The sequence below is a fragment of the Giraffa tippelskirchi genome, chromosome 3, assembly GCF_054371585.1.
Source record: "Giraffa tippelskirchi isolate mGirTip1 chromosome 3, T2T-mGirTip1v1.2.pri, whole genome shotgun sequence".
NCBI classification, from domain to species: domain Eukaryota; kingdom Metazoa; phylum Chordata; class Mammalia; order Artiodactyla; family Giraffidae; genus Giraffa; species Giraffa tippelskirchi.
This window is the reverse complement of record NC_137277.1, coordinates 19597997-19614353: the sequence shown is the minus strand read 5'-3', so window position 1 is coordinate 19614353 and position 16357 is coordinate 19597997. Positions and strand designations below refer to the sequence as shown.

The window sequence follows — 16357 nt, the reverse complement described above, 5'->3', positions numbered from 1 at the left end:
AGTGAGCCGTCAGACTTGGTGGAAGTGTTTGCTACCAAGTTTATTTGCAGGTGAAAATACAACATTTACAAAACATATTTTGTACAATCAAGTCTTTACTGCCCCACACACTGCGGGACTAAGGAAGACCTAGTCCTTCCAACAGTTATAAACAGTCCTAGATTATGAGTTTATGAAACACTTTCTCTTCCTTCAGCAAACAAAATTATTTATGAATCTGTACAGTTCAGCAATATGGAGCAAAGGGAAAGAAAATTACCTCAAGGAAAGCAAATAGCTCCTTTCCTGGTGGGATCCGTCATCTTACGGACATGAAATATTCATATCAGAGATCTTACATTTCAAGAGGAATGGGTTACATATCAGAGCTACAATAAACATTTTATTTATTACTAATGGGGAGTTAGAAGACTCTCTTTGGATATCAGTTCTTGAAAAGATTCTGTTTTAGAGCACATCAGTGCTGAGAAATTCTTTAGAAATCCAACAACTATGGCCTAGACTTTAGGAGATCAGGGCCAGTATGACTCCCCTCTCCTCTAAATAACCCTCAAATTGTATATTATATCCATTACCTGCCTCTGGATTCACTCTCCAATGCTCTACTCCAATACTTGAGAGCTGCCCTTGGACTGTTCTGATTTTAAGTCACGTCACAGATCCCCAAGCACTCACCTTCCATTGAAGGATCTGACTTTTAGCCTTTAAGAACACAAGGTTTTTGAGAAACAAATTTGGGGAAACTAGCTATTCTCCTGAGGCCAGCCACTCTGCCTCCAGCTCACCCTCGGACGAGGAATAGGGCTGATAAATAATGAATCAGCATCCTGTTCAACTGGTGGGGTTTAAATGGTTTTAAATTCTTTTCAGGTGAAAAATTACTACAATTTTGTGCTCATGGAAGATTTCAAAGGGAGACCTGAAGCAGAAAATCTTTAAGCAACCCTTGCAGAGCCAGAAGTTCTTTTCAGGCTGATGTACATAAAATATTTAGTAATTGGGGCTGTGGAAGTACTGAAGAGGCGCTTCTTAGACCTGGAAAAAGACCATTTCTTAAGCTCATTCTTGGGGTCCTGCAGAGACAGGCCCTATCCCTAATATACATGGCTGGCTGGAATCAGCAGCAGCTCTGGGCGACCTGGGGGACCATGTAGGTGTCCAGCTCCTGGCACTGGTAGAGGGCCACACTGTCCAATACCCACTCTCGGGTTACCACAGGTGCTTCACACATCTGCCCGATCTCTGGGGACAGAGAACACAAGCAGAGATTAGTATCAGTTCACATTTCCCAGACCAGACTCTAAATCTACTCAGGGCAACTGGTTGGATGAGTTTGTAGAGCTTCTCAGGCAGGAGCAAAATCACGATCCTCCGCAATGCTTCAGGATGTATTAATAGAACCTTACTCTGAAGCCCAGGAGTGACTGCTGGTAAAAGCCTACAGCCTCTGGCAACTTTATTAACATGAGCTCCAATCTGTTAAAGGAAAAATCATAGGACAGAGCAAAACAGCATTGCAATTTAATGATGTGGAAACATGTTTGCAATATCTTCAGTGAAAAAGCAAAACAGTTGATGAGCATGATCACATCTGTGTAAAATATACGTGTGTATACACAGACACACAAAACACAGAGGCCTGGAATAACTTTCTGGTGATCCTCTCCAAGTGGATGATCTTGGGCTTACTGGGATTATTTTATTGTGTTTCTGCTCATTTATATTTTATGTGATGAATTTTCATATTTAACCCTCCCCCCCGGGGAAACAATTCAGGCACTACATTTACAATACAAAATAAACAATAAACACGTTTTGAAAGGACATTTCAGCCATTTATTCATTCATGCAACAAATATTTCTTGAGTACCTAGAGTGTGCTGAGAACCATGTTAATCAAGCACTGGGTAATCTGTAGTGAATAAAATGCATCCCGCCCCATAGGACGCAAGTACGAGCCTTATGGAGGCCCTCACAGGTGCACCCTCCACCCAGCTGATATGAACAGGACATTTAGATCTAAAATCACCACAGTAATCTGCACACTTAACCTGGACCTTCTACCCCAGACTCCTCCGGATGAAGGCTTACAGGGAGACTCACCATGGAAGCCAGCATCCTCTGTCCAGGCATCCGGCTGCACGACCACAACTGGGTGAGTACCCTGCACCCCAAGGAAGGAAAAAGCATTGAGGGTATCAGAACAGGACTTTTGCGACAGTCACTTCACCACTTCTCAATGGTTTGCTGAAGCAGACTACTCTGCGGGTGACCACACAAATGAGGGAGAAGGGCACATGGTAAAAAGGAAGGGTCAGAGGGAAAGAGGGCTTCCCAGGTGGCTCAGTGGTAATGAATTCGCTTGCCAACACAGGACATGCAGGAGACCCACGTTTGATCCCTGGGTTGGCAAGATCCCCTGGAGGAGGAAATGGCAACCCAGTCCAGCATTCTTGCCTGGAGAATCTCTTGGACAGAGGAGCCTGGTGGGCTACAGTCCATGAGGTCACAGAGTTGCATACAACTGAGCGACTGAGCACACACGCACAGAGGGAAATAGCACCCCCAGGTGTGTTAAATACCTGGAGCTCTTGGGTTCTCACTTATCCCTTAGAGATAGAGTCTTCTGGCACAGGTACAGGGTCAGACAAGGGTCAGGGTGAGGTGAGGCACCTGAGAGTACGTTGGGGGGTTCCTAGGGACTGATGGGTTCTGTCTTGCTCAATCCCAGGACAGGATACTATGTCCTCCCTCATAGGGCACCAAACACTTACCTGGCCTGGGGTGAATGATGAGGGCTCCTTCACCACAGAAGCCCCACACAGCTGCACCATCCACTCTAGTTGATCTAAACAGGACAAAATCACCACAGTAATCTACACATTTACCTGGGCTCTCTACCCCATCCTCCTCTGGATGAAGGCTTACAGCAAAACGTCTCAGTGGGAGAGTCTGTGTTTTGCTGCTCCAAAAGGATAGAAAGGCCTTAAACTACAAATTCTAATTCTACAAAGTAAGTCAATTTGCCACTGACATGCTACCTACTTTGCTTATCAGTACCCATAAGGCCACTCGGTAGATAAGGTCTGAAAGTCTCTCAAATGAAACTCTTTGGAAGAAAAAAAAAAAAATCAAAGATCTAATTTCCATTAATTTGCTAAATTGCTGGCTAAGATACTGTGAAAAAATACCTACCCGCCATCCCTCCTTCCCTGCCTAATTCTGTGTTGGTAATTGATAATCACAGCCACTGAGAGCACCATGCTTGGTGGTAATTACTGTAAATGTCAAGAGACGGGAAGATAATTCATTCAGTCAAGAAAAAAATACAAGTCACCCTGGACAGAGACTCAGCACATCGGTGGGGAAAGGCTGTCTGCAGAGCTGGAATCAAATCACTTGGGGGAAGAAAAATCAGAAGAGATCGTAGAGATATGCCACTTGGACCTGGAAAATCAGCAGAACTGACCGCTGGATGGCTTCCAGGCAGCTTCGGGTTCTCTTTTCCATCAGTCAGTCCATTTCTAGGGACTGCTGAGATGCTCCTTCTTGTTTGGCTGAGTACATTGAGGTCCATTAACTCACCTCCAAAATGACAGCTGCTAGAGATCCCGGTTCTCATTATATCAAAGTACAGAAACACTTGAGAAAGCTCTGAGTGGCACTTGGAAATTTCATAAAAATCCAATCAGTAAACAATAAAGACAAAAGCAAAATTACTTTGCCAGGTTCTGCTCTTCTGGTCCTCGGGGGAATAGGAGGACCTGATCCCTGGGACAGAAGTGGGTACAGAGGCAAAGCTGGGTAGCCAGAGGGTAGCCTCTGTTTGGAAAAGAACAAACCAAATCTATACACACCTCAGGACCTCAGCGCTGCACACTTCCAGAGCTGAGCTCCACAGCACTTCTCAACATAACATTATATTCAGTATCAAATTTAATTAGAAAATGTTCATCAAGAGTCTTCCTCTGCTCTGGGCCTGTGCGGGGGCCCAGGCCCACAGGGCTTAGGCAGCTGCTGTGCTTTTGTCTCTGTTTCAAATAAAGATGGTTTAGGAGGAACAGAATTCTTTCTTGACATTTACAAGCCTAAAAGGTATCTTCTCTCTAACTTATTATTTCCCCCTTTCTTAGACCAAAGGGCAGTAAAAGCAGTTCTATCCCACTGAGCATACTGTGTGCTAACTCTTCACTGCCTTCTAGCTCTTGAGAAGGGGCACTGGGCTAGTTCTCTGCCACAGGCTATTTAGGTGCAGTTTTGTCTGATGGGTGGTAGAGAAAGATAATAACCTCTAGAATATCTCACAAACCTGAGGGAACCCCCATAAGGTGATGATGTAGGGGAAAGGTTGGTGCTGGATTCAGCAGTTCTCTTACCTGTGGGCATATTGGTAAAAGGACCATAGCAACAGATTTCTAGGCCCTTGAAGATCTGGGAGAAAAGAGGGACAGAGGGGTGGAGAGAAAGAAACATTTGTTGTAAAAGAAATGGGTTTTATAAAAAGCAACATAGAGGACTTAGCTGGTGGTCCAGTGGTTATGATGGCACTTCCAAAACAGGGGACAAAGGTTCAGTCCCTAGTTGGGGAACTAAAATCCCACATGCCATGGGGGGCAACTGCCTCCCCAAAGCAATATAGAGACTCTCAAAAGTAAGAACTTTTCCTTTTAACACCTGATAATTTCTTCTGCTATTTTCCAGAGATAATCAGCCCAGTGTCCAGAACACTGGTGGAGTTTAGAAGAATTTAAGTGCTATATGTATTTGATCTACTCTACAGACATTCATTCTTTGCTGTTCTAGGGCTGAGCATCCACTTTGCTACCAATTAGGTCCAGGGTCTCCCCTGACCTGTACAGGTAAACTATACTTCCTGTAAGATGAGAAGAAAAAAACTAGTCCTCCTTTATGTTTAAGAAAAGGCTTGGATGGCTAAAGATTCAAGTTATCATCTGAAGTTTGATGTCTACCAGACTTGATAAGTCTGTACGAACCCTGACCCTAATTGCTAGAGAGGTTTATATTTATTTTATGTGTACATGCTCCTTTTCTTCTAGTCCCAGAACATCTGTTCCTGCCTTCACACTGCTCTTCGAACGGCCATTGTTCCTTCAGGCAACCCAAGTTGTCTTTAATCTGAAAGTGAAGCCTGATTCTGCCTCTCTCCACTAAGCTGACTGCCTAAATTTCAGGACACAGATCACACTGTAATTTGTAGTGACCTCTTCTACTCACAGTGCTCAAAAGACTGTCCAAAAGAACTTTCTGTGATGGTGGAAATGTTCTATATTTGCCTTAATGAGTTACCTGTAGCCAACGAGCACTTGAAATGTGAGCAGGATGACCGAGAAACTGAACTTCCTATTTTATTTTAGTTAATTACAATGTAAACAGCTTCATGTGGCTAGTGGCGACTCTTACCAGACAAGCAAATTCTTTTTTTCTTTTTAATTTTTTAAATTAATTTATTTATTTTAGTTGGATGCTAATTACTTTACAATATTGTAGTGGTTTTTGCCGTACATTGATATGAATCAGTCATGGGTTTACACGTGTTCCCCATCCTGAACACCCCGCCCCATCCCATCCCTTTGGGTCATCCCAGTGCTCCAGTCCTGAGCACTTGCCTCATGCATCAAACCTGGACTGGCAATCTGTTTCACATATGATAATATACATGTTTCAATGCTATTCTCTCAGATCATCCCACCCTCGCCTTCTCCCACAGTCCATAAGACTGTTTTTTATACATCTGTGTCTCTTTTGCTGTCTTGCATATAGCGTCGTCATTACCATCTTTCTAAATTCCATATATATGCGTTAGTATACTGTATTGGGAGAAGGAAATGGCACCCCACTCCAGTACTCTTGCCTGGAAAATCCCATGGACGGAGGAGCCTGGTGGGCTGCCGTCTATGGGGTCGCACAGAGTCAGACACGACTGAAGCGACTTAGCAGCAGCAGCAGCATCATACTGTATTGGTGTTTTTCTTTCTGGCTTACTTCACTCTGTATAATGGGCTCCAGTTTCATCCACCTCATTAGAACTGATTCAAATGTATTCTTTTTAATGGCTGAGCAATATTCCATTGTGTATATGTACCACAGCTTTCTTATCCATTCGTCTGCTGGTGGACATCTAGGTTGCTTCCATGTCCTGGCTATTATAAACAGTGCTGCGATGAACATTGGGGTACACGTGTCTCTTTCAATTCTGGTTTCCTCAGTGTGTATGCCCAGTAGTGGGACTGCTGGGTCATATGGCAGTTCTAGTTCCAGTTTTTTAAGAAATCTCCACACTGTTCTCCATAGTGGCTGTGCTAGTTTGCATTCCCACCAACAGTGTAAGAGGGTTCTCTTTTCTCCACACCCTCTCCAGCATTTATTGAGACAAGCAAATTCTTACCCATGCTTTGGCACAGGTTCTTAGCAAAGGAATTAGGTATCATTTTAAAGAAAAAGTCAAAATTGTGCCAGTTGGCTGGATACATACAATTTAGGTAGCCTGTGTTCTCTCCTGACCCTCCTTCTTTCTCTCCATTCCACTAAAACAAAAATTGTCTAGGGCTAGAACTCACATGGCTTCAAGAGAGACTGGAGCAGAGAAAAATCAGGAAGCTAAAAACACATGATGGCCTTTTAGGAAATGCTCACCTCTCTCCTTCCTCCCCTCCCACTTTAACCTCAGCCAGAGGAATAAGGACAGCAGGACAAGTCTGCTTCTGCTGTAAATGACAACCTCCATCTGTGCCATTCTTACAATCTCTACAAAAAAACTGCATCCCAAACCTGTTGGCAGGACCTACATGTTTATGATGCTAAAAGTTGTCTCCAGACGGCCAGCTGGAGCCAAGTGAAGTGAAGTTAAAGTCACTCAGTCGTGTCTGACTCTTTGCGACCCCGTGGACTATACAGTCCATGGAATTCTCCAGGCCAGAATACTGGAGTGGGTAGCTGTTCCCATCTCCAGAGGATCTTCCCAACCCAGCGATCGAACCCAGGTCTCCAACCCAGGTCTCCCACATTGTAGGCGGATTCTTTACCAGCTGAACCATGAGGGAAGCCCAAGAATACTAGAGTGGGTAGCCTATCCCTTCTCCAGTGGATCTTCCCAACCCAGGAATCAAACCAGGGTTTCCTGCATTACAGGTGGATTCTTTACTAATTGAGCTACCAGGAAAGCCCCACTGGAGCCAAACGTTGCTGCAAATAGTACAAAAGATTAGGAATTCTAATTCCTAATTCCATTCTGGATGTCAACATCCAGGCTGACATTCACTGATGAGGGTGTCTAGTTATGAGATAGGAAATCTGAAATTTCACCTCTTCAAATACATTTCTCCTTCACAAGAAAACACTATGGTGACACTTGGTGTCTTATGAACAACATTACTTTGACCAGCACGTTCCATCACTGCCATCCCAAATGTAGGACAAAACTCCAAATGCTGGACTTTCCTTTCAAGGAGGGAAGAATCTGGTGCTGATTCTGCCTCACATCCAGTGGAATAAAAACAACTGACTGGCTCACACAGAGCTGCCCTGGGACCCAAGCAGGAGGAGAAACACGGCAGCAACTTTTCTTGGCATCTGGAAGTTACTTGATAGACTCGAAGGGTGAGGGTATGCCAACCCCAAGGGTTTCTGAGCTCCAGGGCTTGATCTGTGCTCATCTCCCAAAGCAGTTTTCCTCAGAAAAGCATCTCTGTTGGCTCTCTCTCAAGTCCTATAAAGGAACAGGAGGTGCTCTGTATGGGGATGTTCTGAGATGCCCAGCGGTGCACATTTGGAAAAGGAGGGAATGCAGACTAGGAGCATCAGCGCGCAGTCAGTGACCCGAGAGCAGCCATCTCAGGCCTGACAGGCAGGTGTGAAATCTTTTTTTTTTTTTTAAGTTGGAGTATAATTGCTTTACAATGTTGTGTTAGTTTCTGCTGCACAATGACGTGAATCAGCTATATGTGTATATATATATATATCCCCTCCCTCTTGAACCTTCCTCCCATTTCCCCAGCCCATTCCACCCATCTAGGTCATCACAGAGCACTGAGCTGAGCTCCCTGTGCTATACAGCAGCTTCCCACTAGCTATCTACTTTACACATGGTAGTGTATATAGTCAATGCTACTCTCCCAATTCACTTCACCTTCCCCTTCCCACACTGTGTCCACATGTCCATTCTCTACGTTTCCATCTCTACTCCTGCTCTGCAAACAGGCTCAACAGTACCATTTTTCTAGATTCCATACATGTGCATTAACATACAATACTTCTTTTTCTCTTTCTGACTTCCCTCTATATGACAGACCCTAGGTCCATCCACATCATTACAAATGACCCAATTCCATTCCTTTTTATGGCTGAGTAATATTCCATTGTGTATATACACACACCCAAAATCCTCTTTATCCATTCACTTATCAATTTGTCCTGGCTATTGTAAATAGTGCTGCAATGAATATTGGGGTACGTGTGTCTTTCTGAAGGTGTGAAATCTTGCCTGGATTTCCCCTGAGAGAATGACATAATTTTGGCTACATCATCCACAACAGTATGATCTGGGGAGGAAAGTCACTGAATCTTCCTGGGCCTATGGTCTTTTATTTGTAAAGTTGTTAGAATAATTAATTTTCCTCCTGTATGAAACCTCCTATAACATGCCAGGAAACTATGGTGTTGTCATTAAGAGTCAGATTTGAGAGGGAGACTGCAGGGGTTCAGCTTCTAGTTGGGCTCACAACTAGCTGTGTGAGCTTGGGCAACTTACTCAACCTCTTTGAGCCTTAATTTTCTCATCTATAAAATAGGCATAATTATAGTACATGCTTCCTAGAGTTGCTGTAAAATTCTTAAATTAATTAGCAGTCCCTGGATATAGTGAACATGGCATAGATGTTGTTAATGATTATCACTTCCTCTTCTATGCTCTCCAGACAGCACTGGGTACACCCCCCTCACAGCACTTACCACACTGCTGTAGAGAAACACCACCGCAAAAGAGAAAGTGCAAAGGTTTTAGATTCACATCTATCTCAAATGCCAGCTCTGCCATTTATCAGCTAAGATTCGCACCCTAGAATGAAATCCAAGTTACATAACTTCTCTAAACCTCTAAGCTCCCTCATTTATAAAACAGATAATACAGTTGGCCCACTGCCTTATTGGATCCAACAAGTTCTGTGTCCAGATTTAATCAACTGTCAATGGAAAATATTTGAAAAAAAAAATTTTTTTCTAGAAAAGTTCCAAAAAGCAAAACTTGAATTTGCTTTTTGGCAACTATTTATATAGCATTTACACTGTACTAGGTATAAGAAGTAATCTAGAGTTGATTTAAAGTATATGGGAAACGGAATTCCCTGATGGTTCAGTGTTAAGAATCTGCCTGCCAGGAGGGACATGGGTTTGGTCCCTGCTCTGGGAAGATCCCACATGCCTTGAGGCAACTATGCCTGGGCACCACAGCTACTGAGCCTGCAATCTAGAGCCCAAGAGACACAACTGCTGAAGCGTACATGCCCTAGAGCCCATGCTCTGCAACAAGAGAAGTCACTGAATGAGAAAGTAGACCCTGCTCACAGCAACTAGAGAAAGTCTGAGCACAGCAAACAAAGCACAAGTTTAAAAACAATATATGGGAGGATATTACATGCAAACGCTACATCATTTTAAAAAGGGACTTGAACATCCTTGGGTTTTGGCTATCTACAGGGTGTCCTGGTACCAGTTCCCCAAGGGTACTGAGGAATGACTGTACTTATTTACTTTGTTGGGTTAGGAAAGCTAAAAAAAAAAAAAACCTATTATGAATGCACCTACTTGGTGTTCTAGCAGTGAAAGGTACCATCTTATAAGGCCCCTTATAAGATGAATGAGACCATCTCCTTGAAGTGGGTCAGAATGCAGAGGAGTGGGTGGGCTTTTTGTCAACGTTGGGGAGAAGGGCTTTACCTTCTTGTCTCGGGATTTTCTTGCTCGCTTTGGGCCTTGATGGTTTCTTCCATTGACAACATCTCCTCTGACTTCAAAATCATGCTGAAAGAAACCAAACCCAAACCACAGGGGTCAGAGAAAAGAAGCTTCCTTCAATGGAAACAGAGGAGCTACGTCATATTTAAGGAATGTGTTGCCAGGCAGTTTTGACCCCCTTCCCCCAAAATCATCCTTTTTGGTAGAATGAAATCAATACACTGAAGCAAATCTTTCTGGACAGAAACTAACAATTGGGTTTTCACCTCACTGGGACTTGATGTATTTTAATTTTCAACATCTATCTCTTCTCAAAACATTCACTTAGCATTTAGATTAAACTGCTAATACTGGGCTGTTTAAAGATAACTGAAGAATTCCTGATCTTTTAAATCAATTTGTATTACCATCTAAAGAAGTGAAGGCTTCTCAGGTTTCCCACTGAGAGATTTACAGTTAATGAAACCAAAATGATAAAATATATATTTAATATACTGAAGAAAGAGGCTTTTCACAATCATATTTTGACTGGTCAAGGATGAGGAAATAAAGACTAATCAGATTGGAGAGGTTAGAGCTTTTGGGAGAATTTCGGGAAAAGAATGCTTAGAAACAATTCGTACTGAAACTCAGATTGTCATGGACCACGTCTGTTGCTAAGAGTATTACAAAGAAAAATAAAGTCATGAGTATAATCACAGGCTGTTATTAGGTGAAATAACTGGGACTTTCCTGTGGTCCAGTGGTTAAGACTCTGTGCTTCCAGTGCAGGGGGCATGGCACGGGTTCCATTCCGGTTGGGGAACTAAAATCTCAAATGCTGCCTGGTATGGCCGAAAAAAAAAAAAGGAACTCCAAATATTTCCTGGTCACGTGAGTGAGAAGAGTCTAGCGATAAATATGTCATCTATTTGAAGATGACCCTAAAATTAACAGTCCTCATAGTACCCCTGTGCCTACTAACCTCTCTATCTGGGTGTCACACAACGTAACTCCCCAAATCCATGCATCTAAAACAGAGCTCATGGGGCTTCCCTGGTGGTCCAGTGGTTAAGAATCTGCCTTGTGACGCTGGGGATACCAGTTCAGGAAGATCCTACATGCCTCTGGGCAACTAAGCCTGTGAGCCACAAGTACTGAGCCTGCAAGCTGCAATAAGAGACGCTACTGCAGTGAGAAGCCTGTGCACCAAAACTAGAGAGTAGCCCCTGCTGTCCTGCAACTAGACAAAGGCTGCCTGCAGCAATGAAGACCCAGAGCAGCTGAAAATAAATAAATAAATAATTTTTAAAAATAAATAAATAAAACAGAGCTCTTGATTCTACTTCTGCCTGTCACTCCTCCCCCTCCCAACATGCTCCTCCCTCATGCCTTCCTTATCTAATTAACATCACTAACATTCACTTCATTGTTCCTGACAATCAGAGGTTCCTGACAACTGTACAGGAGGTGTGATCAAGACCATCCCCAAGAAAATGGAATGCAAAAAGGCAAAATGGTTGCCTGAGGAAGCCTTACAAATAGCTGAGAAAAGAAGAGAAGCTAAAGGCAAAGAAGAAAAGGAAAGATATACCCATCTAAATGCAGAATTTCAAAGAATAGCAAGGAGAGATAAGAAAGCCTTCTTCAGTGATCAATGCAAAGAAACAGAGGAAAACAATCAAATGGGAAAGACTAGAGATCTCTTCAAGAAAATCAGAGATATAAGGGAACATTCCATGCAAAGATGGGCACAATAAAGGAGAGAAACAATATGGACCTAACAGAAGCAGAAGATATTAGGAAGAGGTGGCAAGAATACACAGAATAACTATACAAAAAAGGTCTTCATGACCCAGATAACTACGATGGTATGATCACTCACCTAGAGCCAGACATCCTGGAATTCGAACTCAAGTGGGCCTTAGGAAGCATCACTACGAACAAAGCTAGTGGAGGTGATGGAATTCCAGTTGAGCTATTTCAAATCCTAAAAGATGATGCCATCAAAGTGCTGCACTCAACATGCCACCAAATTTGGAAAACTCAGCAGTGGCCACAGGACTGGAAAAGGTCAGTTTTCATTCCAATCCCAAAGAAAGGCAATGCCAAAGAATGTTCAAACTACTGCACAATTGTACTCATCTCACACGCTAGCAAAGAAATGCTCAAAATTCTCCAAGCGAGGCTTCAACAGTGCATGAACCGAGAACTTCCCAGATGTTCAAACTGGATTTAGAAAAGGCAGAGGAATCAGAGTTCAAATTACTAACATTCAAAAAAAAAAAAAAGCCAACATTCGTTGGATCATAGAAAAAAGTTCCAGGAAAACATCTACTTCTGCTTTACTGACTATGCCAAAGCCTTTGACTGTGTGGATCACAACAAACTGTGGAAAATTCTTAAAGAGATGGAAATACCAGACCACCTAACCTGCCTCCTGAGAAATCTGTATGCAGGTGAAAAAGCAACAGTTAGAACCAGGTATGGAACAACGACCTGGTTCCAAATTGGGAAAGAAGTACATCAAGGCTGTATACTGTCACCCTGCTTATTTAACGTATATGCAGAGTACATCATGAGAAATGCTGGGCTGGATGAAGCACAGGCTGGAATCAAGACTGCTGGGAGACATATCAGTAACCTCAGATATGCAGATGACATCAGCCTTATGGCAGAAAGTGAAGAAGAACTAAAGAGCCTCTTGATGAAAATGAAAGAGGAGAGTGAAAAAGCTGGCTTAAAGCTCAACATTCAAAAAAACAAAGATCATGGTATCTGGTCCCATCACTTCATGGGAAATAGATGAGGAAACAATGGAAACAGTGACAAATTTTATTTTCTTGGGCTCCAAAACCACTGCAGATGGTGACTGCAGCCATGAAATTAAAAGACGCTTGCTCCTGGAAGAAAAGCTATGACCAACCTAGACAGCGTATTAAAAAGCAGAGACATTACTTTGCTGACAAAGGTCCATCTAGTCAAAGCTATGGTTTTTCCAGTAGTCATGTATGGATGTAAGAGTTGGACCATAAAGAAAGCTGAGCACCGAAGAATTGATGCTTTTGAACTGTGGTGTTGGAGAAAACTCGAGAGTCCCTTGGACTGCAAGGAGATCAAACCAGTCCATCCTAAAGGAAATCAGTCCTGAATATCCATTGGATGGACCAATGCTGAAGCTGAAACTCCAATACTCTGGCCACCTGATATGAAGAACTGACTCACTGATGCTGGGCAAGTTTGAATGCAGGAGGAGAAGGGGATGACAGAGGATGAGATGGTTGGATGGCATCACCGACTTGATGCACATGAGTTTGAGCAAGCTCTGGGAGTTGGTGATGGACAGGGAAGCCTGGAGTGCTGCAGTCCATGGGGTGGCAAAGAATTGGACATGACTGAGTGACTGAACTGAACATCCACTTCATTGTTCAGGACAAAAATTTACGCATTATCCCCTCAATTCCTTTCTTTATCCCATCCTGCAATTTAACCTATTAGTAAGTCTTATTTCTAACCATCGCAAACTAAACTCTTCTTACCATTTCCAGGCCTCATTACTGTCTAGATAACATTCAAACTCTTTACCATGACTCACACCAAATCTGGCCCTTGTCTATGACCTTCTCCAACCTCTTGTCTAACCTCAGCTGCCTACATAAGATTCACCAACTCCCCAGCTATACTGGCCCATATTTCTTTCTTTTTTAAAATATTTATTTATTTGGCTGCACTGGGTCTTGGTTGCAGCACACAGGACCTACAATCTTCAGCTGCAGCATGTGAACTCTTAGTTGCAGCATGTGAGATCCAGTTCCCTGACCAAGGACTGAACCTGGGCCCCTTGCATTGGTAGTGCAGAGTCTTAGCCACTGGACCACCAGAGAAGTTCCTCCCTGGCCTGTTTTTCTTTAACAAACCAAGCTCATTCCTTTCTTAAGACCTTTATGTTTACTTTCCTCTGCCTATAACCTTTGTTCCCTACATTTTTCAAGGCCAATTCTTTCTTGTTTCTTAGGTCTCAACTCAAGCTTTTCAGAAAGCTTCCTAGGTCTCTTTACGTAAATATTAATAGTCAACCTCTGTCCCCAGTCAACTGCCAGTCTGTTATCCTGTATACTTCTTCATATATTGATATTTAAACACATCTTTATCTATGTATCTCCCACCTCCCAATGAACATTCATCCCACCAGAGCAGGGGCCTATCAGTCTTGCTTTCTGCTGTATCCCTGGTGCCCAGCAGATAGTAGGCTCCCAATAATATGTCACTGAAAGTTAAAACCAACAGAAATGTCAATTAATTAATTATGAATATTCTGAATAGTGCATAATAGTTTAAAACTGTTTTTTGGTAATTTTATTTTGCCTGATCTGTTGTCACCAGCAGCTCTAAGATGGCTGTGCTAAAATTATTCCTCCTCCTCCGCTCTATCTTATTTACCTCTCACTGTTCTCAGTATCAGAGTAAAATCTCTTTGAAGGAATCGATTTCTAAACAGACACTTTTGCATGTTAATATGAAGGATTCTTCTTCAACTGTGAATGAGTTTTCTACAAAGGTGTATGTATGCATGTAAGATTTAGGTGGGTCTGTTTCTCCTGCTTATGAATCTTTGTTTGCTACTTTATAAATTCCTTTTCTTTTCTCTGAGGCAAGGATTGTTTCTATTGAAACAAACGAGTGAGAATACAGAATTTCCTAGTTTGCTCTGCATAACTCTTTTTTTCTTTTTTGGGGGGCTGCACTGGGTCTTCACTGCAGTGCGTGGGCTTTCTCTAGTTGCAGTGTGCAGGCTTAGCTGCCCAGAGGAATATGGGATCTTAGTTCTCCAGCCAGGGATTGAACCCGCATTGCCTGCATTGGAAAGCAAATTCTTAACCACTGGATCACCACGGAAGTCCATGCATAACTCTTGATGATCCATATTGTCAAAGAAAATCTTTAGAAAGTAGTGCGAGGCAGGAAGCAGATAAATTTTTGGTGACTGTATGACTCAATGGTATAAAGTCTCTCTGATTAGTTTGTAAAACAGAGTACCTACCTCATCCAGCATCTTTCTTTCTTTAATAGACTGGGTGACCCCTGAAGAGATCACAGAAAAGACAGATTACACAAGAGCAGAAGACCTCCTTTCATGGAGGTGGATGGTGAAGTGATTCACATAAGAATGTGGGAGAAATAACACTGAACAGAGATCCTCCCTTTGTAAAACCACAGCTCCTTAATAGACTTCCTTCTAGAGAGGCCGCTGATGCTTAATTTAACATTATGAAAGTGCTTGCTGCACGTAGATTTCTGCCTACAATTAAATAAATCCCTAGTTCCTATGCTTAACATTGCCAGGAGCAGATTAGGTCCTATTAGTTATCAAAAGAAAAACATTTCCCCCCACATCACCAGCTTATCTGAACAAAGACATATGCATTAAACATAAAACTTAGTTCAGTGTTGCTGTTAAAGACCTTTCCTTAATTCAGATTCAGCATCAGCAAAAACCTTAGGTGTTAAAATGTTAGGTGTCAAAATGCAATTCAGAGGTGTTAAAGGGAGGAGGGGAAAAATTATACAGTACTTACAAAAATAGCTAACTACCCATTTTCCTCCTGCAATTCCCAGAAAATATTTCAGTGTCCGTTCACACACAAACTCAGGATCTGCAGGATGGAAAACATCCGAAGGATTAGAAATTTAAAACAAAATTAGGAAGACTGCCATTAAGAAGCTGAAGCACCCCAGGCTCCTTACGCTACTTGAGACCAGTCTGGATGGATGATTCCAGCACTTCTGGTGATAGACTCAGAGGCTGAAAGCACTTGTAATTCTAACCAGCCAGTGTGGATCTTTGGAAGTTTGGAAAAGGCTGATAGAAAGGCAAGACCACGGGAAATGTCAGCCCTATTTTCTAGATGCCAAGGCCAGTTAAAGGTGTCTGTCATTGTGCTCAAGGAATTACCTATGTTGGTAGTCTTGATATGTGTGGATGGGGAAGATCTATTTTACTGGATGGTACATGTGAAAGGAGAAGAAAAAAGTATGATTGAAATCCTAAATTTGAAATATCAATATAAGTAATGAATTTTCACCCCTAGAACTTCTACTTGGAGAATCCTAACCCTAATTCCTAATTCCCCTGGAAGTGACCAAAAAAAAAAAAAGTATTTTCATAGTTTTCCTCTTTTCAACCTAAGTATTTTAGAAAGCAGCTGAAGAATCGCTTCTGTTTATTTTTTAGTGTTTCTAAGGCCCCTGTGAAGGACTAAGTGAACTCAGGAAAGAACACTTAGTTTTAAACAGGAGAAATGTATTTAACTAAATCCTGAACACAGCAGGCCATCTGCCAGGAGTAGCAACTGCTGTTCTTCCTAACCAAATTCTTTACAAATTTAAAAAAATCCACCACCCCACCCAC

The 16357-nt window shown here is 42.4% G+C and overlaps 1 protein-coding gene across 16 annotated transcripts in view; it reads right to left on the bottom strand.

The window, feature by feature from the left end:
* Window positions 1–19: 19 nt before the first annotated feature.
* Window positions 20–16357, bottom strand: part of BRCA1 (BRCA1 DNA repair associated) — a 69379-nt gene continuing 53041 nt past the window's right edge. For all 16 annotated transcript variants that reach the window (XM_081577359.1, XM_081577352.1, XM_081577355.1 and 13 more), the window contains 7 exons: window positions 15525–15602; window positions 14990–15030; window positions 9952–10035; window positions 4377–4431; window positions 2775–2848; window positions 2104–2164; window positions 20–1242 (listed from right to left, as the gene is read on the bottom strand). In XM_081577359.1, coding sequence (XP_081433485.1) covers window positions 1118–1242; window positions 2104–2164; window positions 2775–2848; window positions 4377–4431; window positions 9952–10035; window positions 14990–15030; window positions 15525–15602 — 518 coding nt within the window. In that variant the 3' untranslated portion in view covers window positions 20–1117. The remainder of the gene's footprint in view (window positions 1243–2103; window positions 2165–2774; window positions 2849–4376; window positions 4432–9951; window positions 10036–14989; window positions 15031–15524; window positions 15603–16357) is intronic.